The 23,278-nt window shown below is 44.2% G+C and overlaps 2 protein-coding genes across 3 annotated transcripts in view; both read right to left on the bottom strand.

The window, feature by feature from the left end:
• The window catches only part of LOC126162382 (lysosomal acid glucosylceramidase-like), a 126,603-nt gene extending 105,956 nt beyond the window's left edge, over positions 1-20,647 (bottom strand). Inside the window, exon 1 of the mRNA XM_049918852.1 lies at positions 20,495-20,647. Within this exon, the coding sequence (XP_049774809.1) occupies positions 20,495-20,546 (52 nt within the window). The 5' untranslated portion in view covers positions 20,547-20,647. The remainder of the gene's footprint in view (positions 1-20,494) is intronic.
• The window catches only part of LOC126162380 (lysosomal acid glucosylceramidase-like), a 518,384-nt gene that overhangs the window by 297,004 nt on the left and 198,102 nt on the right, over positions 1-23,278 (bottom strand). The window lies entirely within an intron of this gene.

Here is a 23,278-nt window from a genome sequence, read left to right as displayed (position 1 = left end):
TCATGTGGATGACCTCACACTTTTCGTTATTTACGGTCAACTGCCAATTTTCGCACCATTCAGATATCTTTTCTAAATTGTTTTGAAATTTGTTTTGATCTTCTAATGACTTTATTAGTCGATAAACGACAGAGTCATCTGCAAACAACCTAAGACGACTGCTCAGATTGTTTCCCAAATTGTTTTTATAGATAAGGAACAGCGAAGGGCCTATAACACTACATTGGGGAACGGCAGAAATCACTTCTGTTTTACTCGATGACTTTCCGTCAATTACTACGAACTGTGACCCCTCTGACAGGAAATGACGAATCCCCCAGATAACTGAGACGATATTCCGTAAGCAGGCAATATCACTACAAGCCCTACAAGCCGCTTGTGTGGTACATTGTCGAAAGCCTTCCGTAAATCCAGAAATACTGAATCGATCTGAAATCCCTTGTCAATAGCACTCAACACTTCATGTGAATAAAGAGCTAGTTGTGTTTCACAGGAACGATGTTTTCTAAACCCCTGTTGATTGTGTGTCAATAGACAGTTTTCTTCGAGGTAATTCATAATGTTTGAACAAAATATATATGTTCCAAGATCCTGCTGCATATCGACGTTAACGATATGGGCCTGTAATTTAATGGATTACTCCTACTACCTTTCTTGAATATTGGTGTGACCTGTGCAACTTTTCAGTCTTTGGGAACGGATCATTCGTCGAGCGAACGGTTATATATGATTGTTAAGTATGGAGCTAATGCATCAACATACTCCGAAAGACACCTAATTGGTATACAGTCTGGACCAGAAGATTTGCATTTATTAAGTGATTTAAGTTGCTTCACTACTCCGAAGATATTTACTTCTACGTTACTCATGTTGTCAGCTGTTCTCGGTTCGAATTCTGCAATATTTACTTCGTCTTTTTTTGTGAAGGCATTACGGAAGGCTGTGTTTAGTAACTCTGCTTTGGCAGCACTATCTTCGATAGTATCTCCATTGCTGTCGCGCGGAGAAGGCACTGATGCGAGGATACTGAGGGAAGCTGGACGCTGCTGGCGTCACGACTGTGGCCTCTGAAAGTAGTAGATGAGTTTCGCTATTTGGGCAGCAAAGTAAATGATGATGGTCGAAGTAGAGAGGATATAAAATGTATTCTGACAATGGTAAGGAAAGATTTTGTGAGGAAGAGAAATTTGCTGGCATGAATAATGATTCAAGTGTTAGGCAGTCTTTTGTGAAACTATTTGTGTGAAGTGGAGTCATTTTTGGAAGTGAAACATAGACGATAAACAGTTTAGACAAGAAGAGAATAGAAGCTTTTGAAATATGGTGCTACAGAAGAATGCTGAAGATTAGTTAGGTATATCACACAACTTATGATGAGATGCTGAAAAGAACTGGGCAGAAAAGAAATTAGTGGTACAACTTGAATAAAATAAGGGATCGGTTAATAGGACACGTTCTGAAACATCAAGCCATCACCAATTTAGTACTGGAGGGAAGTGTGGGACGAAAAAGTCGTAGAAGAAGAGCAAGACATGAATACAGTAAGCATATTCAGAAGGATGTACGTTGCAGTAATTATTCGGAGACGAAGTCGCTTGCACAGGATAACGTAGCACCGAGGGGTGCGTCAAACCAGTCTTCGGTCTGAAGACCACAACAACTTACATGTTATGATGAAGTTGCTTCTACTGTTACGATGAAGTTGCTCTTACTACTGTTCTGTTAACAGTATAGCGTATTGATCTCATGACTATATCAGATATCAATGAAAAAGTCATTTGCAAGCAGACACAGCAATTTGCAATTACTGAGTTCACTAGACAAATTACCAGTCATCCCATTGAAAGAGTTGTCGGATCGCTTGGAGTGTTGTAGACGGTACAGAATTTGTACCAGGCGATAAGGTGAGCTTGCACTGCTGCTGTAAACAGCGTAGTGAAGTGGTCTGCATGAGCCAGGCGGTTGTATGGTATCAGTGCAATAAGACGCATCGACGTGGAGACTGTTGGATTTGCCCGTGACTACACCGTGGGTGAGGCTGCCCGATGTGTGTGTGTGTGTGGCAATGCGAACGGTCCAACATATATCTACGTGGAACGGTGCACTACTCGCAGCTATGTAACACGGTGTAACTGCAGTGCTCCAAACCTAAAGACCAGAGAGTCTGTGCATTGTCAGTCCGTGGACAGGAAATACTGCTGTTACTGAATTCAGTTGCGCCTCAACCAGTTTCTGAGCGAACACTGCGAAGGCAATTGCATGCAATGGGCGTTTGGTGTCGGTGCCTTGCAAAAGGTCACTGCTCACAGAGGCAGATGCCCGAGTACTGGGTGTTTGTGTTGTACTCATCATTTCATACTCATCATCATCATTCGTGACAGTGGCTCGACTGGACTGTGTAACAAAAATTGGACTGTGTGCAACTAGGGACTTTGTACGGGTGCTGATGACCCCACGTAGTTGAGCGCCCCACAAACCAAACATTATCATCAAACAGAGGCAAATAAAGCTGCATCTCTCAGATCAGACAACACAGAGACGGGACGCGTGTACTGTTCTCAGAAAAGTGGCGATATTGGCTCTTTTCAATTGAAGTAGCCCAATGAGATGTTTAAGCTGCAAGAAATATTCCGGCTGGAAATGGATCAGTAGTGTTTTAGGGGTGATTTTTCGTACCATGACTTGGACTCAGTCACTCATGATACCGTGAACATGGGACAAGATGTTTATTTCAACACTCTTAGTGACGACTTGATTTCCTTCCTTCCATATCATAACGGTGAGTATGCTGTGGACACTTATGTCTTTCAAGATGACAGCAGCCGTGTTCACAGGTCCCCATGCTTTTGTTATTGGCGCTGGTTAAGTGTTTAGGAGCTCAAACAGCAAAGGTCATCAGTCTCCTATCCACCCCCAGAACAGAAGTAGTGAATCCAGTCTGTCTGCGTGTAAAGTAAATTCCGTGAGCAAATGTAAGAAACCTAAATGTTTGCGTAGAATGTAACTGAGGCTAATCGTGGTAAACAGCCCAGCATTCACCTAGTGAGATGTAGAAAACCGCTTAAAATCCACATCCAGGCTGGTTGGCACACTGATCGCTCGTCGTTAACCTGGTGTGCGGATTTGATCCGCAGCTGGCATAGCTCCCCGTGCCGGAAGCGGTCGAGTTAACTCGCGCGGCTGCTGCGGCGGGTATGTAACTGGTCCAGGCTAAAGGCAGTATTCCACGGTATTAGCGTGATGTCTCCTGAGGGTGACTAATATTTTGAGTGGTCACCGTATAATCTTGAGTGAGGCTCCTGTCTACACTACCGACATCGACGTCCAGGAAATGAAATACAGCTCAAGAAGTACTTAATAACCGTTAGGATCAACAATCTATGCGCTTCCAATAAACATTTCTTATGCTGCAAGCCGGCAATCGTTAAGTTCCCAGGAGCCAAATGTTATGTCCTAGTTGCTGATGATAAATGGATGGCAGGTGGCCAAATGGATCTGTCGCCATAGGAATCTGGACAATCAAGAAAAAGATAGTTGACATAAGTGCACTTGAAATAAATATATTGTTCTCAGCTTGCGTGAAAAAACTGCTACGGCAGCAGTAGCCAGCTATAAGCAGAGGCCCGACATGAGCGTGCATCCAAGTACACTGAATGTTTGCCGTTAGAGCTACACTATGTGATCAAAAGTATCCGGACACCCCCCAAAACATCCGTTTTTCATATTAGGTGCGCTGTGCTGCCATCTACTGCCAGGTACTCCACATCAGCGACCTCAGTAGTCATTAGACATCGTGAGAGAGCAGAAGGGGGACTCTGCGGATCTCATGGACTTCGAACGTGGTCAGGTGATTGGGTGTCACTTGAGTCACACTTCTGTACGCGAGATTTCCAAACTCCTAAACATCACTAGATCCACTGTTTCCGATGTGATACTGAAGTGGAAACCTGAAGGGACACGCAAAGCACAAAAGCTTACAGGCCGACCTCGTCTGTTGACTGACGGAGACCGCCGACAGTAGAAAAGGGTCGTAATGTGTAATAGGAAGACATCTATCCAGACCATCACACAGGAATTCCAAATTGCATCAGGATCCACTGCAAGTATATGACAGTTAAGCAGAAGGTGATAAAACTTCGATTTCATGGTCGAGCGGCTGCTCATAAGCTACACATCACCCCGGTAAATGCCAAACGATGCCTCACTTGGTGTAAGAAACGTAAACATTGGACGATTGAACAGTGGAAAAACGTTTTCCTGAGTGACGAATAACGGTACACAATGTAGCGATCCGATGGCAGGGTGTAGGTATGGCGAATGCCCGGTGAACGTCATCTGCCAGTGTGTGTAGAGCCAACAGTAAAATTCGGAGGTGGTGGTGTTATGGTGTGGTCATGTTTTTAATGGAGGGGCTTGCACATATCCTTTTGCGTGGCGCTATCACAGCACAGGCCTGCGTTGATGTTTTAAGCATCTTCTTGGTTCCCACTGTTGAAGAGCTGTTCGGAGATGACGATTGCATCTTTCAACACGATCGAGCACCTGTTCATAATGCACGGCCTGTGGCGGAGTGGTTACACGACAATAACATCCCTGTAATGGACTGGCCTGCACAGAGTCCTGACCAGAATCCTATAGAACACCTATGGGATGTTTTGGAACGCCGTCTTCGTGGTAGGCCTCACCGACCAACATCGATACCTCTCCCCAGTGCAGCACTCCGTGAAGAATGGGCTGCCATTCCTCAAGAAACCTTGCAGCACCTGACTAAACGTATGCCTGCGAGAGTGGAAGCTGTTATCAAAGCTAAGGGCGGGCCAACACCATATTGAATTTCAGCATTATCGATGGAGGGCGCCACGAACTTATGTCATTTTCAGCCAGGTGTCCGGATACTTTTGATCACGTAGTGTATTAACCAGCTAGCGACTAGAAGCAATCTTCAACCAGAAAACTGGTGCCGAGCTGCCCGCCGCTTGTAAAACTGTCCTCATGGTCTTCATTGGTCGGCGACCTGGAAGTTCTTCATTCGTGGCGATATTCAAAGCGCGGCTTTCCCGCAGGAATTTTCGAGCTTCGGCAGTATCAATAGACCATAATACCACGATATTTGTGCCAAAAATTGTTCGGTTTACATGTCAGCTTATTTGATATTAAGCATGAGGTATGTAATGAAATCATTCCTAAAGCATCAGTTGATACTGAAAGTATGGTGCTGAACGTAATACTGAGTAGGTCCATACTACCACTACCTGTCACCGTGAAGTAGTTTTCAATACTTTAATTTAATCAAAATTGTTCTAATTTTTTCTGATTGCTTTAACCTTCAATTGACTTACAGTTATTGGTGAGACTGAAAAAGATGAACTCAGGGAATGATCACTAACCATTGTCTGAGAAATCTTTTGTCTTGTCCGAAGACTAGTTCCCGTTTTGGAGGTAATCCCTGTGAACAGTTATGGTACTGTTATTACGGCGCAAGAAAAGGTTATTAAACAGCTATGTAGTCACTGTAGAATTTAACAATCTCTTTGCCTCGCTAGGATTTGGCTGAACGACAGAAAAAAGAAGAAAAAACAATTTCTAAGACAACGACCTATTCTCCCCACTTGCATTGGCAATGAAACATGCTGTACCCTCCATTAGCGAATAACGTTTCATTCATTAGCCCGTTAGCTACTAATGAGTAAAGAAATGTTCATCTCCTCTTATGCAAAATCATCAGATAAACAACACATATCCACAAAAACGATACACTAAATTCTGGAGGAAGCAAATATTTCACGTTTAATTAGTGTTTCATTCTTTTGTCTACCGAAAAAGAGTCGTAATTGCTCTTATCGGTTGGTGGATACTGCAGTGCTTTAAAGACAAAGCAGCATGTGCAATAGTTCATTGAAAGCTAAGCAGACTGTTGTTCCCTTATACAGCTACCCATGTACACGGGTGAAAGTTCAGGGTACGTTGCAGAAGGCCGACGGATTGATTAACAGGCTTCTGTACTACACAAGTTTCACTTTGCACGCGTCCTGTTACTGAATGTGCTAGCAGTAGTGCTAACGCTATCTCTGTGTAGTTTGACAGCTCTGTGACGGCGCGCTGATCAGCTTTTCACTAGAAGACAACTGTGCTGTTTTACCTGGTTTGAGTACTGGGGTAATCAAAGCATCAACACGAACACAGCTACTCTATCAACAACACCACGTAACAAACCGCCAAGACTAGGCAGTTTGTTCCATGTTGCATAATCGTATTGGAAAGAATCACTGTTACATAATTGTATTGTTCTCAGTAACAAGTTCTTCAAACCTCTCATTTAAATTTCCGTTGTTGTAGTGTTTATCTGTCTAGATAAAACTTCGTATCGTGGACTCGTGCCACACAAGAGTGAGACAGGTTACCTAATGTGTCCAGTGTAAAATATATGGCTTCTCGGGCTATGACGTAAGCAGTGATTGTTATATTGCCGTCTGTCAGGAACGGCGCTATCAGCTTCGAACATTGTGTTGGACAAAAAAAGTTCAACCAATACGATGTCGTTAGTTGTACATTGTCGGCAAGTGTACTATTTCTTTAGCAGCGGCAGATAGCATCAAGGACGGAGGTTAGATCATAGTTTTAATTACAACTACCAAGGCCGTCCGCAGAAAATTTTCGAAGAAGGAGCAAAATGCTGGAATTGACATTTCTTACGTAATTGATTCGGTGAATTAGAAAACCTGTTGCGTCCCAGGATCTAAAGTTGACAAGAAGTAAATTAAACTTATTGACCCACAAACCAGTGGTATTCCTCAAATTAGTATTTTTAAGACACATCAGTTTAACATTTCAACGATAAACATTTTATATTTTATATGCAAAGTACATATTTTATGCAATTAATATTAATAAAGAAGCCACATTTTTTATTCAGCGCTCTAAACTTTCATCCACATAATATTAATTCCGGTGCATCCAACGAGTTATGAAATAAAGCTCAATAATGCTTACAAAAAAAACTAAATGGGGCTGGAAATGGTGTGAAACGAAAATAAAACACAACTGAGTATGTTGATTGGTTTATCTTATCACTCTGATGCTTTTTAATTTTTTTGTTTACTGGCTGACTAAAATTGAACAAAATGTGTTTTTTAAACATTTTTTTTCTTTTTGAAGTGAAGTGTAATCTACTGTACTGTAGAACAAAACTAAACTGGTGCTTTTCATTTATTGTAATCTAGGGCCTATAACCGGCTGGATAAACGTGAGAAATGTTCCAAAACCACCCTAAAATTTACCTGTAGAATAGACCAACAGCCTAGAACTGAACGAATATAATCTTCGTCTCCATCAGGTTGTCACCCCATTGTGCAGTTATACCAATTGTACAACTGAATTCGCAGCAGAGTGACTGCAAGTGGCGCTTTGCTACACGCTGTAGAGATCAAAAGGTTCTAACTCCTGGAGAAGACATCCTCTCGACCCTGGTATTTCACACTTTTCTTCCTGTCTTCTTGCGCATAAAATGGGATTTTCTGTTTCTGCAGATCCATTTGAACTCAGAGATTAAGTACAGATTGCTGAGTTCTTCAGAGTCTGCTGCAATGTCTCTGCCGGGTGAAAGCGAATTTACAATTTGCAGTTCATCAGAAGATTTCTTCACCCAAAAACAGATGGTGAACTGGTATTTAGATTGTTGTGCAGCAAAGGGAGGGGGCGTGCTTGAGGTAATTGGAGACGGATTCTAGGCATTTATACTAGTGCCATGCTTGTACTGTACAGGAAACTGCGCTTCAGGGCACTGGGTTGGACCCTTTCTGCAGCTCGAAAAGAGTTGTGCGAGGAACAGACAGAGAAAAGACTGGTGACTATTGGAGCATTCTCCTGTACAGGTTCACGCACATCTTGACTGCATAGTAGTGCCGAAACTGGCACCGCGCCGAGGAATCTGCATAGTTTCTCGTAAGCGCCGAGTGCTTTTTTTTGTGAATTGACCTAAGTAACGACAATTAGTTCTACAAAAGCTCCCATACTGCCATTAACATTAGAAAAATTAAGTGAACGGCATCAGCCGATAAACCACATTGAAACATAAACACAAAAACTTTTGTTTTCTGGCTGTTAAAATAAGTTTTTAATTGCCGAAACGAACGTCAGAACCGAGCGAAGCCATATACCGCTTTCCTGGCAGCCAAAGAAACTGGCCATGTGACCGTCGTAAATCGAATCGACAATTTCTGTGTGAAGAGACCAAAGGTTCAAATGGCTCTGAGCACTATGGGACTTAACATCTGAGGTCATCAGTCCCCTAGAACTTGGAACTACTTAAACCTAACTAACCTAATGACATCACACACATCCCTCCATGCCCGAGGCAGGATTCGAACCTGTGACCGTAGCGGTCGCGCGGTTCCAGACTGAAGCGCCTAGAACCGCTCGGCCACTCCGGCCGGCCTTACGAATACAGAATTACGCATAATTACCCAAACAGGGGTTGGACAAAAATATGGAGACCCGCGAAAAATACATGTCTGAATATAAATGCAAGATACTAACCAAGCTTTCAGGTTGCGTTGTTGTATTCGACCATGAACGGCACCTGTGCAACGTCTTCAATACGTTGGAAGTGTCAGTCGTAACCAGAGCAGTGTTCTTTGCAGTTCTGATTGCGTTATTTTGGAGCAAAGTATCAACACGGACGAGAGTGGGCATTGAGCGATCGTGACAGAAGAGGACTGTGACGAAAAATAATAGGGCGACAGTTGCAACTCAACGCACAACTCAATATCGCACTCACGAACCCTGTCGGCACCAAAACAACAGAAGCGGGCAATTGCAGGGCTACCTGAAATTCATCAGTGGTGCAAATACTCGAAATAGCAAAACGAGGTGCTGAAGCCATAAATCTGGACTATGGAGCAACGGAAGAATGTCATTTGGTCGGACGAATCTCGTTTCACGGTGTTTCCAACTTCTGCCCGAGTTTACGTCCCAAGAGTGAAAATTGGTAGGGGTTCGGTAATGATTTGGGCAGCAGTATTGTGATGTTCCATGGGCCAAGTAGTTACTCTGCAAGGCTGCATTACTGGCACGGATTACATAACTGTTTTGGCCTGTGAGGTCCATCCCACGGTGACATATTAGTTCCACAAAGGTGATGCTGTGTTCCAAGATGACAGGGTGCCTCTTCACACAGCTGACATCTTCCAGGTCTAGTTTTGTGAGGACGAGGATGAACTGTCGCATTTCCCCTATCCACCACAGTTACCAGATCTCAATAACTCTGAACCTTTGTGGTCTACTTTGGAGACAAGGATGCGTCATCGCTCTCCACCTCCATCACCGTTACTTTAACTTACTACTACTTTTCAGAAAGAATGATACAAGATTCCCTCGAAAACCAGTAGGACCTTTATTAATACATTCCGAGTCGACTGGAAGCTAGCCGGAAATCTGGACACCAGGTGTTGCAATCCTACCTTGTTAAGCCCTTTTTATGTGATCTGTCTTCGAGGTTTGCTTGATCTTATCTTTCAACAAGATAACGCAAGACTATATGCTGCCTGTGCTGTCCTGATTTACCTCGATACAGATGCTGTTCGATTGTTGCGCTGATCAGCACGATCTTCATTGACATCTCTCACCCATTGCCCACTGAAAGCATTCAGTAATGGCTAGCCAAGAGGCTGCCACTCCACCACATGCGAGCCATTGCTGTTCATGAACTCGACATCATAGAGTCGAAGCAGCATAGGGTGACGTGCCGGTGTGGTCACCTCTAAAGAAACATCTATCTTGTTAGGTACACGTGACCACTGTATTAAAAAAATTGTTCAAATGGCTCTAAGCACTATGGGACTTAACAGCTGAGGTCATCAGTCCCCTAAACTTAGAACTATTTAAACCTAACTAACCTAAGGACATCACACGCATGGTAGGATTCGAACCTGCGACCGTAGCAGACACATGGTTCCGGACTCAAGCGCCTAGAAACCCTCGGCCACCGCGGTCGGCCCACTGCATCAGTTAACAGCCATGCTCACCCCGTGTCGATCAGGAATTACACTGCATATAAATCTCTATATACCGCTGCTAGACTTGTAACTGCTTTAAACACATTATGCAATTTATATCTATCCCAGTCTTACAACAGATTTTTTTTTCATAAAAAATGCATGTTATTTGACGACAGTACAGAAACAACGCCGCCCGCAATGTTCCAATAGATGGTGCCATAGTCTTTTTCCAGTTTAGTAATGATCAGTTGTCACTAACCTTCTATACAAATGCGTTTTCTTCCGCTACACTGGGAAAAGACACGAAGTATTCGTCAATAACTCAGTTTCCTCAGTCACATTCTAATTCTTTATCGTTACAACACGATATGGTAGTACACACCAAGAAAGACTTGTGCGACGTAAACGAAAGCTGGTACGCGTGTTTACACATGTAAAAGTGATATATATTCAAATTTCGCGCCAGTCGCATAACAGTGGCGTTAGTAGTGGCACTATCAGGGTGCAAATCAGGTTTGCTTTAAATACACACTGTAACGGTAGTGTGCGTTAGTTACATTTGAGATTGGACGTTGTGAGTTTATGCGAGTAATGCCTTTATGGCGATAAGATGCGGTCATCAAGACCTCACTGAATTTGAGCGGGGTCGTGTAACAGGGTTACGAGAAGCCGGATGTTGCTTCTGCAGTACTGCAGAAATTCTTGGCAGGAACGTAGCCACTGTACATGATCGCTGGCAGCGGTGGGCCACGAGACTATACAGTCGCGAGAAGACCGTAACAACGGTACCATAACTATCGAGACGGAAGACCACCGTGTTCGGCGTGTGGCTCTCGCTGATCGTACTGCATCTGCAGCAGCAATTTGAGCAGCAGTTGGCACCTCAGTGACACAACGAACTGTCACAAATCGGTTACTTCAAGGACAGCTCCGACCCAGATGCCCTGTAGCGTGCATTCCACTAATCTCGAACCACCTCCGTTTGCGGCTTCAGTGGCGTCAAGCATGAGGTCATTGGAGAGCAGAGTAGACGTCTGTCGTGTTTTCTGATGAAAGCTGGTTCTGTCTCGGTTCAAGCGATGGCTGTGTGCTCGTTAGGAGGAGGCCATCTGAGGCTCTGCATCCAATCTGTCTGCGTGCTAGACGCATTGGGCTTACACCTGGCGTTATGGTTTGGGGTACGATATCGTATGACATAAGAAGCACTCTCGTGGTTATCCCAAGCAAACTGACTGCAAATTTGTACAATCTAGTGATTAAACCTTTAGTTCTACCGTTCATGAACAGCATTGCAGGGTGTGTTTTCCAACAGGATAACGCTCGCCCACTTAAAGCTGATAATACCCATCATGCTCTGCGGCGTGTCCACATGTTGCCTGGCCTGCTCCATCACCAGATCTGTCTCCAACTGAGCACATATGGGGCACCTTCGAACGAAAACTCCAATGCCATCCACAAACAGCATTAACCGTCCCTGTACTGACCAACCACGAGCGATAAGCATGGAACTGGATCCCATAAACTGACAACCGGCACAAGTACAACACAATTCATGCAAATCCGCATGCTTGTATTCAACATTATGGCGGTTACACCGGTTATTAATGTACCAGCACTTCACATTTGCAATGGCTTATCTCGCGCTTAATTAACATGTGATCTTGCAATGATAATCACTTAAATATGTTACCTGGACAAAGGTATTCCCGAGATTTCATTACTCTTTCTTAGTTATTGTTTGGTGTTGCGATTTTTTCCGTCAGTTTGTATTCCTGAAAGCAAGTTACTCTATATTTACAGGTAAGTACGTCGAGCGTTCTGGATAGTATCCACTTCGATACACTACACGTGCCAACCAGGTCAGTGACGTTACTCTGTGTAGCTATAATGAAATATAGATTCAGATACATTAGTGCTTCGTTTTTTTGTCTGTAACATGGAGCCCCCGTATTTAATCGAAAATAAGATACTTAGACAGTTGTACCAGCGTTTCTGGTGATTGGCTGAAGAGTCGCTTATTCTGTATGGGTTATTACACAAACAGCCTGCTCTATCAAGAGTGACAAGTATCCATAAAAAAAAGAAAGAAAAGGGGGACGGTATAATTTCAATCAAACGCAACGCTTCCCGTAACATATCTCTGTTACGCATCTTAGCAGTGGCACAACTCCTAGTATGAAGTCTACAGAGTTTTGCTGTAATGACGTTCCACCAGTTGTACTGCTTATTCATATATTACTTGTAATGCAAAATGGATTTTTTACACTTACTTCTCTATGTCGATTTTAATGTATTATGGATACGCTTTTGGACATTATGAATACTTTGAAGAGTGACATTTTCAGAATTTTAAATACGTCATGCTATGTTGCTGTGGAGGACCGAGCGAAGTAGCGCAGTGGTTAGCAAAACTGAACTCGCTTTCGGGAGGACTACGGTTCGAATCCGCATCAGGCAATCCAGACTCAGGTTTTCCATGATTTCGCTAAATCGCTCCAGGCGAATAACTGAATGGTTTCTTTGAAATAGGGCACGCTCGATTTCCTTCCCCATCCTTCAGCAATCGTACCTTGCACTCCATTCTCTAATGACCTCGTTGTCGAACGTGACGTTGAACACTAAAATTCTTTCTTCCTTGCCGCTGGTGGAACTATATGCATACGCTTATTTTGCGATATGGGAAAAAGTGCAACATTAACAATGGAAATATAAGTTTGGAAAATAAGTCTGCAAATGAAGCTCAAGGAAAAATTGTAGCTGCTCGGTGGAACTCCTTCCCATTCAAAACAGATTTAACAGCTGCGAACACAATCCAATCATTCAACACAAGAAAATGCATCAAGGCTCAAGGAAATGAAATGATCGTGTGGCATTGATGGCCGGGAGGCCCAATCCGGGGACGTTCGTCCGCCGGGTGCAAGTCTTATGGAACCTTCCACACACACGCAAGTATTTATGTCCATCCCCCCCCCCTCCCCTTTCCCCATACAACGTATCCTAATCTGTATTCTACTGAACACACCTAAGAAGACATCGAGTAATATTTGCTGCCTTGGACCCAGCTCCGATCACTATCTGTGAGCTGTGGGCATCAACTGAGGGGTCATAGCTCATACGGCTTTGTGTGTCTCGTGCAGGCCATACTACAAAACTTCTCCGTTTATACCACGGCCTAATAGCATTTTTCTGTAGTGTAGCTACCCTTGAGAGTATGACACACTCATTCTGAGTTTGAAGCCAAACCACTGCAGACGGTAGATGATTTTAGGATAGAGTAGGCTCTTGGAAGACAAAATTGCCTTTTAGTTACTAGGCTCATTCTCAATGCGATACCGACAAATAACGAACGGCTACTGCAGAGTGAAATCAGCATATTTTCCGAAATGAATCTTTCAGTCTGGCGCATGTGTGTATGTGTGTGTGTGTGTGTGTGTGTGTGTGTGTGTGTGTGTGCTGACTTGAAACTTCCTGGTAGATTACAACCATTTACCATATCAGTACTAGAACTGGGAACATTTGCCTTTCAGGTCAGAACTCTTACCGATTGAGCTATCTCGAAACGCGTACGATCTGCCCTAAGGGCTTTACTTCTGTCACTGTCTCCTTTCTTCCAGAAATACTAGTCCAGAAGAGTGTTCAAGAGAACTTCTGTGAAGTTTGGAATGTAGGAGATGAGGTACTGGCGGAAGTAGAGCGGCTAATGAGATGGTGCCTGGATGGCTCAGTCTGTAAGAGCGTTGCCCACGAAACGCAAAAGTCCTAGGTTCCACTCCCGGTGCAGCACACACTAATAATCTGCCAGCAAGTTTCAATATTTTTTATTCTTCTTTCTGCTCGTTTCCTTGTCTTTTCATTAGAGAATGATTTCAATATTGTACGAAAAGATAGACTACATAGTTCATACTTGTACTTATGAGTCTGCATTTATTGCTTAGTTAGTTCCTTAGTTGTGAAGCCACACAGAATTAACACGGTGTGCGAAAAATGACGTGACGCAGCATTAATTCTGACGTTTCAGTTGTTTTAATACCTACCATTTCTTTGAAGTGTAGGGCTACAAAAGTGTAGTTAACCAGAGCAGATAAAACCTGTGTTCCTGTAGGCGATTAATAAGCTACCGCTAAGACACAGCTTTGCTTTATGAAGCAACCGATCTCTTCGATATATTTCCTGCACGTCTCTAACATATCTATCACACGGACAAAATATTTTGTTACTTTACTGTTATCCTAAATTGTCGATACATAAAGGTACTTTTGTGCACAGCACTGCAGAAAGTAAAATACATTGATCTTATCTGCACTTGAAGTAACTGGCGACCCAGCGAAACGTGCGTCGCAGTGTCCAGCAATCCTTTAATGATACGCTGCCATAGTGGACTGTCTTGCATGCTGCAAATACCTTTTTATTCAATCCAAACAGACGTCACATAGGAAATGCCTAGTCCGGAATTTGCTCCAGATTTTCTCCGCCCATACTGCTTACAAAGGCCAAGGACACTGACGTAATTCTGTTTTTCCAAATAGGAAGGCGTGCTCAAAAGTAATGTCTCCGAATTTTTTATGTGTAAACCACTGAAGTTTCATAAATATATCACACTTTATTTACATTCTACATCTTAATTCTTCACTCTTACGTATTAATTTCTCAGCATGGTCACCCTGGTGACGAACATATTCCTCCCAGCGAGAGACAGCAAATAAAGGAATGCGCCGAGGAAACGACCACACGGAAAATTTGATCCAAGAAGTAATAGCCTTCTCATTAGGATTACTCGTATATCCTTACAGACTACATTACTCGAGAAGAATCCTTGAAATACGAAGCACACTAAATCTCAGTAAGCAGAGTTACCGGGTTAAAAATTACGGCGCACCGTCGTGCTGTGGAATATGAATACATGTTCTTTTCATGTAACCATCTAGAACACTGCGATATTTTTCTCACTGCACTCACATTTAATATGGCTTCTATTTGGGACATGAATACAGCTCACCTTCTCTAACACTCAGCATCCTTAAACAGACACTTCCCGTAACCTCTCCGACAGAATGGTCGGCAGCTCCTGGTCTACTGGTAGTGTAGCTGCCGTAGTTCGCTGTGTCCCGGGTTCGGTTCTCGGCTGGGACGGATATCTTCTTCGCTCGGGACTGTGTGTTTGCGTTGTTCTTATAATTTCCTCTCATCCTCATCACAAAGACGTGCATATCGCCTTTATCAACCCACTCAGAACTACCGCGATTATTGTGGCTCATGAGCTCTCTGCCGCCATGAGCTTTGGTACAGCAGCTACGTACTGAGGAGACAAAAGTCATGGGATTCCTCCTAATATCGTGTCGGACCTCCTTTTGTCCAGCGTAACGCAGCAGCTTGACGTGGCATCGACTCAAAAGTCGCTGGGAGACTCCATAGAAATACTGAGCGATGCTGCCTCTATAGCAGTCCAGTGTTGCTGGTGCAGAGTTTCGCACGCAAACTGACTCTCGTTATGACCCATAAATGTTCGACGGGATTCATGTAGGGTGGTCTGGGTGGTTGTGTGCTGTCCTTAGGTTAGTTAGGTTTAAGTAGTTCTAAGTTCTAGGGGACTGATGACCATAGATGTTAAGTCCCATAGTGCTCAGAGCCATTTGATCTGGGTGGCCAAATCATTCACTCCAATTATCCAAAATGTTCTTCAAACCAATCGCGACCTATTGTGGTCTGCTGACATGGCTCATTGTCATCCATAAAAAGCATGAAGAAGAACTTCAGACATATGTGAGTGGCTCGAAGACTTAAATAAGAGAACCTGGTATGTTTTCCTCGACGACGAGTGTTCATCAGAGACAAGGGTATACTCAGGAGTGGCCCAGGGAAGTGTAATAGGACCTCTGTTTTCTCTGTACACAGAAATGATTTGGTCGACAGGGTGTGCAGCGATGTGCGGTTGTTTGCTGATGATGCCGTGGTATTACGGTAAGGTGTCGAAGTTGAGTGACGGTAGGAAGATACAAGACGATCTAGACAAAATTTCCAGTTGGTGTGATGAATGGCAGCTAATCCTAAATGTCGAAAAATGTAGGTTAATGCGGATGAGTAAGAGGATCAAAACTGTAACGTTAGGGTACAGTAATACTGGTGTCCTGCTTGGCACAATCAAGTCGTTTAAATATTTGGGCGTAACGTTGCAAAGCGATATGAGGTGGAAGGAGCACGTGAGAACGGTGGTAGGGAAGACGAATGGTCGACTTCGGTTTATTGGGAGAATTTTAGGAAAGATTGGTTCACCTGTAAAGGAGACCGCATATAGGACGCTGGTGCCACGTATTCTGCTAAGGTATTTGGGGTGCATACCAGGTCGGACTGAAGGAAGGCATCGAAGCAATTTAGTGGCGGCCTGCTAGATTTGTTACCAGTAGGTTCGAACAACACATAAGTACACTACCGGCCATTAAAATTGCTACACCACGAAGTTGACGAGCTACGGATGAGAAATTTAACCTACAGGAAGGAGATGCTGTGATATGCAAATGATTAGCTTTTCAGAGCATTTGGAGCCGGTGGCGACACATACAACGTGCTGACATGAGGAAAGTTTCCAACCGATTTCGCCGCGCGGGATTAGCCGAGCTGTCAGAGGCGCTGCAGTCATGGACTGTGCGGCTGGTTCAGGCGGAGGTTCGAGTCCTCCCTCGGGCATGGATGTGTGTGTTTGTCCTTAGGCTAATTTAGGTTAAGTAGTCTGTAAGTTTAGGGACTGATGACCTTAGCAGTTAAGTCCCATAAGATTTCACAATTTTTTTTTTTTTTTTTTTTTTTTTAACACGACCTATTTCTCATAGCAGTTGACCGCCGTTCCCTGGTGAAAGGTTGTTGCGATGCCTCGTGTAAGGAGGAGAAATGCGTACCTTCACATTTCCGAATTTGATTAAGGTCGGATTGTAGCCTATCGCGATTGCGGTTTATCGTACCGCGACATTGCTGCTCCCGTTGGTCGAGATCCAATGCCTCTTAGCAGACTAAGCAATCGGTGGGTTCAGGAGGCCAATACGGAACGCCGTGCTGGATCCCAACGGCTTCGTATCACTAGCAGTCGAGAAGACAGCCATCTTATCCGCATGGCTGTAACGGATCGTGCAGCCACGTCTCGATCCCAGAGTCAACAGATGGGGACGTTTGCAAGACAACACCATCTGCAGCAGCATGGACTATCAACTCGGAGACCACGGCTGCGGTTACCCTTGACGCTGCATCACAGAGATGAGCGCCTGCGATGGTGTACTCAACGACGAACATGAGTGCACGAATGGCAAAACGTCATTTTTTCGGATGAATCCAGGTTCTGTTTACAGCATCATGATCGTCGCATCCGTGTTTGGCGACATCGCGGTGGATACACATTGGAAGCGTGTATTCGTCATCGCCATACTTGCGTATCACCCGGCATGATGGTATGGTGTGCCATTGGTTACACGTCTCGGTCACCTCTTGTTCGCATTGACGGCGCTTTGAACAGTGGACGTTACATTTCAGATGTGTTACGACCCGTGGCTCTACCCTTCATTCGATCCCTGGAAACCCTACATTTCAGCAGGATAATGCACGACCGCATGTTGCAGGTCCTGTACGGGCCATTCTGGCTACAGAAAATGTTCGACTGCTGCCCTGGCCAGCACATTCTCCAGATCTCTCAGCAATTGAAAACGTCTGGTCAACGGTGGCCGAGCAACTGGCTCGTCACAATACGCCAGTCACTACTCTTGATGAACTGTGGTATCGTGTTGAAGCTGCATGGGCAGCTGTACCTGTACACGCCATCCAAGCTCTGTTTGAACTCAATGCCCAGGCGTATCAAGGCCGTTATTACGGCCAGAGGTGGTTGTTCTGGGTACTGATTTCTCAAGATCTATGCACCCAAATTGCGTGAAAATGTAATCACATGTCAGTTCTAGTATAATATATTTTTCCAATGAACACCCGTTTATCATCTGCATTTCTTCTTGGTGTAGCAATTTTAATGGCCAGTAGTCTATTACGGAAATTCTTCGGAAACTCAAATGGTATACCTGGAGGGAAGACGATGTTCTTTTCGAGAAAGACTGTTGAGAAAATCTACAGAACCGACATTTGAAGCTGACTACCCAACGATTCTACTGTGGTCAACATAAATGGAAATGAGCACTATGGGACTGGACTTAACATCTGAGGTCATCAATCCCCTAGAACTTAGTACTACTTAAAACTAACCAACCTAAGGACATCACACACATTCATACCCGAGGCAGGATTCGAACCTGCGAGTGTAGCGGTCACGCACTTCCAGACTGCTTGTGAGTGTAATAGGAAAGGAAATGAGTAATAGTCGTACAGAGTACTCTCCGCCACGCGCCGTAAGGTGGTTTGCGGGGTATCTGTATATGCAGATGTAGATGTAAATCGTTGTCTGGGAACATGAAGTCCATGAATGGCTGCAAATGGTCTCCAAGTAGCAGAACATAACCATTTCTAGTCAATAATCAGTTCAGCTGCACCAAAAAACCCAGTCAATTCCATGTTATCACAGCCCACACCATTATGAATCCACCATCAGCTTGCATAGTGTCTTGTTGACAACATAGGTCCATGGCTTCGTGGTGTCTGCGCCACACTCGACCCCTACCGTGAGCTCTTACCAACTGGAATCGGGATTCATTTGACCACGTCACGGTTTTCCAGTCGTCTACAGTTCAACCGATATGGTCGCGAGCCTAGGAGAAGCCCTGTAGGCGATGTCGGGCTGTTAGCAAAGACTCTCGCGTCGTTTGTCTGCTTCCATAGGCCTTTAACACCAGTTTTCGCCGCACTGTCCTAACGGATACGTTCGTCGTACATCCCATATTGATTTCTTCGGTTATTTCAAGCAGTGTTACTTTTCTTTTAGCACTAACAACTCTGCACAAACGCCGCTGCTCATGGTCGTTAAGTGAAGGCCGTCAGCCACTGCGTTGTTCGTGGTGAGGGGTAATGCCCGAAATTTGCAATTCTCGGCACATTCTTGACACTGTGAATCTCGGAATATAGAATTCCCTAACGATTTCCGGAATGAAATGTCCCATGCGTCTGTCTCCAGCTGCCATTCCGCGTCCAGAGTCTGTTAAATCCCGCTGTGCTGTCATAATCACATGGGAAACCTTTTAACATGAGTCACGACTGCAGATAACAGCTCCACCAATGCACTGCCCTATTATACCCTATGTATGCGATATACCGTCGTCTGTACATGTGCATACCGCTATCCCACGACTTTTGTCACCTCCGTGTAAATATACATTAGCGACAGTTACATTGGCGTGATCTTCCAGTGGTCTCTGTAAACTGCTTTAGTCGATTTCTGGGAGTGCTCCACTATAAAAGCCACGGCAGGTTTCGTTCACCATCCTTGTCCAGTTGTGGCTCTAATCATCTCAGATACCTCAGCTTCTACGGAACCTTAAGTTTGAACCTCTTCTTCACCTTCCTTCATCTCTTCGTCCTACTAACATGGGGTAAAGACTTCCCTTCTACAGGATAAGCCTGTTGAATCTGACACATGTTTTAAACTACAATGTTTTGTGGGCTACACGCGACCACAATACACTTGACTCATATCTCTGATACGCAATTTGTTCATAAGTGTGATATCTGTTTAACATTACCTACGGAAATCGACTGGCCTCACCATTATGCTACTGCATACACATGTATTAAATTTATACTAGCTAACGGTTTTATCCGTGTGTTAACGAAATCAAAATTACATTTGTAAAAGGAAATCTAGGATATTCAAAAAGGCGTGGAGCAAAAAATGCAAGAAAAAGAACAAATTTGAAAGCTATGAGTTTAAAGGTATTGTATGAAAACTTTTGAACTGCCTTATAGTTGAAGAGGACCGAATACAAAGAGAAGGGCCGAGAATTAAGCTTTCAGAGTGAGTTTTCACTCTTTAGTGGAGTGTGTGCAGATCTGAAACTTCCCAGAATTTTAAAACTGTGTCCCGAATCGGGACTCAAACCTGGGATCTTTGCCTTTCGCAAGAAAGTTTTCTACCGACTGAGCGTCCATGCATGTCCCACGACCACCGCTCGCAGCTTTGGAAAGTAAGAGAGCAGTATTGGCGGAAGTGAAGCTGTGAGCTCGGATCGTGAGTCGATCTCGAATATCTCAGTCAGCTGAGTACCTGTACGCGAAAGGCGAAGATCGCAGTTTCGAGTCCCGGTCTGGCATACAGCTTTAATCTTCCAGAAAGAAAGAAATTACGTTATTTGAAGAGAAGAAATTGGCAATTCTTTACTTCAGAGATAGTTTTATACCAATTATGCGGATTTTTAAAAAATGGTAAATGTTTTGACCCACGAAGATAGCAATAATCTACAAATATTGGTCTGGCGTCGTCTTTGAATACCGCCAATAAGACGCTTTGTGTCGCTACCCAGTACACAGATTCGATCCATGAGGACGGTTCGTTTCAGCGCACTGTCTCGTACAGTAGCGCGACTTACCGACATTCAGAGCCACCAATAAGGCTGTAGCCGTCAAAAGAGCGGTCACCATGCTGTTGCGTTCTCGCGACCACAGAGCAGACCGCCACACACGCTGACCGGCGACGTAATGCTGCCCGCGAGCAGATGCGCCTAGACATGGGAACCCGAGCTACAAGGTTAACGGCTCGCTGACGTATTACGTACATGACAAACGCGGAGAAATCACGTCAGCAACTAGTAGTTAAGCACTGACAATTATGAAAGGAAATTATTGTTGCGATAAACATGAAGGCTGTTTCTAGTTCATTCTCTGCCGATTGTTTCACGCGAAATCACGCCTTTTAAATTTCTTCCTGCCTCGCATTAGCGAGCAAATTCTTTGAATATTTCTAAACGCCCAGTAATTATTTGAGAGTCGATGTTTGTCGAAGAGCATATACGAAAAGATGACTTATTTGTCTGGTGATATTTTTTAGCTTATCAGTCAGCTGTAAGGAGGTAAATGATCCCTACAAAAACTTTTGAACGCTCGATACTTGAGTGTACCATTATAAATAACCCATGCTGTGAGGCGCCCAGTTACGTGTTGTATCAGATACAAACTACGTTTCACGTGCGAAGTGGTGCAGCTGTCAGACACTGTATTCGTGTTTGGGAGTCTGACGGCTCAATTGCCCAGCCTGTCATGTAGGCGATTCGTTAATTTCTTAAATCGCCTAGAACAAATATCGGGATAGTTCCTTTGTAACCCACGGCCATTTTCCTTCCCCATTCTTCCCCAACTGGAGTTTGCGTCCCGCCTCTAATGGCATCGTTATCGCTGGGACGTTATACCCAAACCTCCCTTCCTTCCTCTTTGGATCGCGTTTCGTAAATCGTGGTGCAGGGGAATGGACAAAGATATGGAAACACCATGATCACAGCACATTACCATGCTTAATACGACGAAGGAAAACCACTGGCATTCGAAAAAGTTTCCAGTCATCTCGAAGTGGATAAATACAATACCTGTGTGGTTTTCAAGGGAATCTTACGCCATTCTACCTGCAACATAGGGGCAAAGTCAGGTAACGAGGATGGTGGACACCGACTACGCACCCTTCTATCCAAAGTAGACCACGAAGGCTCGGTGATACTCAGATCTGGTGGCTGATGTCAGGGAGAATGCGACAATCTATCGTCGTCCTCAGAAAACCAGTCCTGCCAACTGCGTGAACAGGAGCCTGTGGAACCCAATATCACAACTGATGGAAGAAACATTGTGCCAGGGGGTGGACCTGATCGGCCAAAATGGTCACGTACTCCTTGGCAATAATACGACATTGCGTACGACATTACATGCTGTACATCGGATAGCACGTCATGGCAGCCCAAATCATCACCGAATCCCTGCCATGCTTCACTCTTGCGATGTACACTCGGCCAGGAGTTGGGAACAGTGAGAAACAACACTCATCTGAATCCGACCAAATGACTTTTTTCCATTGTTGCATAGACGAAGCTTTATGTCTTCGGCACGACGTTTTCCTGTTACAGGCATTTGCATTAATGATAAGTGGTTTTGGAATCCCAGTTCACCCTGCTGTTCCCTACTTCTGGAGTACCCTTCGTGTTATTTTGGTGCTGTCAGGATTCGCGAATGCGACATTCAGTTCTGTGGCGACATCGCAACTGTTTATTTTTCGTCACAATGTTCTTCACTGATCATGATCATGCTACATTGTGAATTAGCATTGATTTGTTTCCGTTTTCTTTGTATGCGGTATAAATCTTCGATACGGCGCCTCTTGAAACACCAAACACTTAAGCTACCTTGGTAACGGAAGCACCATTCATACGAGCACCACAACTATACAGAACACTATTCTGACCACGACTGACCCTTGCAACTTAAGGTGCAGTTCGAGGTCAAATATGGTCACCTGCAGGCTTCGCTAGCATCTGCATTTGTGTTCAAGCATGTATTTTTCGAGGTGCTTTCCTATTTTTGGCTAATACGTACACATTACTAAGACAGGTTTGAACGGATCAGTATAACCACGAAATTGAACAATAACAATACACAAAAGAGCAAACAACGGAAATATGTTATAAGCATTGACACACGAACAACACTGAGCACTCACTGGTTTGTACATCATTCTTAAATATCCACGATAAGAACTGTAATGGTTTGGCGTTACGGTAGATTAATTCGCTTAATAGCGATTGTTACATTGTATATCTGTAAATAATTATACACTACATCTACATCTACATTTATACTCCGCAAGCCACCCAACGGTGTGTGGCGGAGGGCACTTTACGTGCCACTGTCATTATCTCCCTTTCCTGTTCCAGTCGCGTATGGTTCGCGGGAAGAACGACTGCCAGAAAGCCTCCGTGCGCGCTCGAATCTCTCTAATTTTACATTCGTGATCTCCTCGGGAGGTATAAGTAGGGGGAAGCAATATATTCGATATCTCATCCAGAAACGCACCCTCTCGAAACCTGACGAGCAAGCTACACCGCGATGCAGAGCGCCTCTCTTGCAGAGTCTGCCACTTGAGTTTGTTAAACATCTCCGTAACGCTATCACGGTTACCAAATAACCCTGTGACAAAACGCGCCGCTCTTCTTTGGATCTTCTCTATCTCCTCCGTCAATCCGATCTGGTACGGATCCCACACTGATGAGCAATACTCAAGTATAGGTCGAACGAGTGTTTTGTAAGCCACCTCCTTTGTTGATGGACTACATTTTCTAAGGACTCTCCCAATGAATCTCAACCTGGTACCCGCCTTACCAACAATTAATTTTATA

The sequence above is a fragment of the Schistocerca cancellata genome, chromosome 2, assembly GCF_023864275.1.
Source record: "Schistocerca cancellata isolate TAMUIC-IGC-003103 chromosome 2, iqSchCanc2.1, whole genome shotgun sequence".
Classification (NCBI taxonomy): domain Eukaryota; kingdom Metazoa; phylum Arthropoda; class Insecta; order Orthoptera; family Acrididae; genus Schistocerca; species Schistocerca cancellata.
The sequence above is the reverse complement of the archived record's forward strand: the minus strand, read 5'-3'. Positions and strand labels throughout refer to the sequence as shown.